The 3,098-nt window shown below is 43.0% G+C and overlaps 1 protein-coding gene across 1 annotated transcript in view; it reads right to left on the reverse strand.

Moving 5' to 3' along the window:
• Positions 1-2,887, reverse strand: part of LOC107602703 (B-cell receptor CD22-like) — a 16,556-nt gene extending 13,669 nt beyond the window's left edge. The window contains exons 1-2 of the mRNA XM_016295268.1: positions 2,817-2,887; positions 2,153-2,188 (exon numbers count right to left, since the gene is read on the reverse strand). Of these exons, the coding sequence (XP_016150754.1) occupies positions 2,153-2,188; positions 2,817-2,847 (67 nt within the window). The 5' untranslated portion in view covers positions 2,848-2,887. The remainder of the gene's footprint in view (positions 1-2,152; positions 2,189-2,816) is intronic.
• Positions 2,888-3,098: the final 211 nt, after the last annotated feature.

Consider the following 3,098-nt stretch of genomic DNA (forward strand, 5'->3'; position numbering starts at 1 on the left):
AAGAATGCTCCGCTGTCTGACATCCAACAATCCGAGTTCCTGGTGCCAACAGCTTTCCTGGATAGAATACCCTCGCAACTCCCTTCCAGTGGCGGCTTCAGGTATGTCCCCTTTTGAGTGCTCTGTGGGTTATAAACCGCCTCTGTTGCCGTCACAGGAACCCGATGCTGCAGTTCCATCCGCCCTGGCTTTCGTTCAGCGGGTTTTGGTCTGAACCTGGGGACGAACCAAGGCAGCAGCTGATCGTCGCCGGTCCTCTCCTCCAACCTATGTGTGCGATCAACGGGTATGGCTTTCTACCAGGGATCTGCCTCTCCGGGCGCCTTCTCGTAAGCTGGCGCCCAGATTCATTGGGCCGTACCGCGTCACCAAGGTGGTTAATCCAGTGGCGATCAGGCTCAAGCTCCCTCCTGCTCTTGGTCGGGTTCACCCTGTGTTTCATGTCTCTAGGGTTAAACCTGTGTTTTCTTCTCCCCTTAACCCTGCCGACGATCGCACCCACCCCCCCACCCCCTCGTCTTGTGGATGGCTCCCCTATCTCTAGGGTTAGGAGATTACTCGACGAGCGGCGCTGTGGCAGAGGGTTTCAGTATCTCATGGACTGGGAGGGTTACGGTCCAGAGGAGAGATGCTGGGTGCCGTCCCGGGACATTTTGGACCATTCGTTGATCGGGAACTTCCGTCGGCGACAAGGTGGGCCTCCTCCTGGGGTGCCTGGTGGGGCTCCTGGGAGGGGGGTACTGTCAGGTCTCGGGTCTGATCACCTGTTTTTGCTGTCTCTGTGTTTGGGTGTTGTTGTGTGCGTGGTTTGTTTTGACAGCTCGCCACGTGCGCTTTGTCAGCATGATTGTTTCCCCGCCCTCCTTATTTCTCTGCTCACTAGATTCTTGTTTCACACCAGGTTATTGTTATCTCATTAGCTTCCCCTTATAGCTCCTCGTGTGTCTCTGTCTTTTGTCAGATTGTTGTGATTATTCCCTTGCTCTGACTGTCATTGTTAGTATTGCTTACCAGTTCTGTCTTGTCTCGTTCAGGCTCCAGTGCTCGTAGCTGCCTGTATATTTTCCTGCACCTCTCTGTGCGTTCAGAAACCCGTGGGATCCCTTCGGCATCCGCCTACCCTGGGACTCTGCGGTCTCATTGTTGGGTTGCTCAGCCTCTTGCTCGGATTAGCGAGCTGCCCTGCTGGCTTCATCTCCACTGCCGCAGTTGCGGCTTGTTCCAGCGGCTGCTATCCACCCATCAGTGTGGTAGGGGATTCCATGTCCACACGAACTGTCTGCGGAGGCGCTCATTGCCCGTTGTGATAAATATCTGTTCAATAAAGCCTCTGTTGTACCCGCACCTGAATCCAGCCTATTTCCTGACACTCATCTTTGCACTGATGTTGCATATGTGCAACACTTTGTTTTACTATACCAAATGATATGTAATAATTATTATTAATATTTAACTTACACTGGAAAGGTTTCTGCTACCTCTCGCGAGATCTCAGCAAAAGTCTTGTGATTTATTTCCAGAACGTGATGCATGCTGGGTTACACATAGCTTCGAATACCACTTCAGAGCACTTCTTTATATTTAACCTTGTTTCAAGTGTAACTTCCAATTTTATGTTTCCATGTGCTCATGATCGATTCAGTTAAATCTTCATTTGTTAAGTTTTGTAACATGATTTATGTGAAATACGGAGTTTAATGTTAGAGTATACCTTGTAATATGTCTGTCATTTGTGAATCAATTATACTGCAGAAAGGATCCAATCCCCTCGTCCTTTGTGTCCTGACCGACACCCAGGATGCATACTGCTCACACTCTTAGAACCAGAACCTAGCAGTCCCTTTTTCTCTGCAACACTCGTTTTCTTTGCTGATTTGTAACAGTGTAAAATCACTTATATGTTATTAAATATATAAAAATGTTAGAGTATACCTTGTAATATGTCTGTCATTTGTGAATCAATTATACTGCAGAAAGGATCCAATCCCCTCGTCCTTTGTGTCCTGACCAACACCCAGGATGCATACTGCTCACACTCTTAGAACCAGAACCTAGCAGTCCCTTTTTCTCTGCAACACTCGTTTTCTTTGCTGATTTGTAACAGTGTAAAATCACTTATATGTTATTAAATATATAAATCAAATTGACTCACCATCAGTGTGTCCAGAGTGGATGTTTGAAATCAGCACTAAAACACAGTGAAAACTCATTACAGCATGAACATGGAGCTGATGAACTGAAGTATATTCTTCCTTCTGTGTAAAACACCATCAGTTTATGCTCTAATGTTTCTCAGTTTGACAAGAAGAATATAGGTATTTATTTTTCAGAAGATTTGTCCAATTTGTATACAAATAGAGGCGTAAAAACTATTTAGTTTTAGTTGTAGATATGTAATTTTAGTACTTCAATATAAAAAATGGACTTATGCCACATTATTGTTTACAATGATTTATATATATATATATATATATAGTTTTAACCAATGGTCCAATTGACACACTTAAGCACTGCAACTGAATGTTGATATCACTGCTAAGATAAATGTATTTGTCATTACTCTCAATCATAGGACCATACTGAATTACAGAGCACTGAACAAGATTTCTAAATAAAAATAATGAGAAGAAGAAATTGTGTTGCATTGCCCCAACCATTCTATATGACATCAGTACATTTATTCAGGCAGCACTCAGGGATTTAATTTTGGAATCCAGTGCCTTGGCGAAGATTGGATAAAAGTGTATGTATAATGCATAAATATAATGTATTGTTATGTTTAATTAAATATTAGAAGAAAAAAAAAGAATACTTACAGAACACAAAGGGAAGTTGCCCGAGCTCCATATCTGATCAAATAATCATAGATGGTTGAAGACAGCCTGTGTTAAAACCTTAGAACGTCATCTGCACCCGAGGTGTCAAACGCCTGCCATGAATCACCCTATACTCTACAAGTTTTATACAGAATGTTTTTTATCATACATTATCAAACTGAAAAGCATTTATTTGGCATTACAAGAACAAGAAAAATCAGTTGTTTCTAATTAATAGGGAACAGTATTTTTGATGGTTTCATGGTAAGCTACTGCTTTTAT

Source organism: Sinocyclocheilus grahami, unplaced genomic scaffold, assembly GCF_001515645.1.
Source record: "Sinocyclocheilus grahami isolate Dianchi unplaced genomic scaffold, SAMN03320097.WGS_v1.1 scaffold333.1, whole genome shotgun sequence".
Lineage (NCBI taxonomy): Eukaryota > Metazoa > Chordata > Actinopteri > Cypriniformes > Cyprinidae > Sinocyclocheilus > Sinocyclocheilus grahami.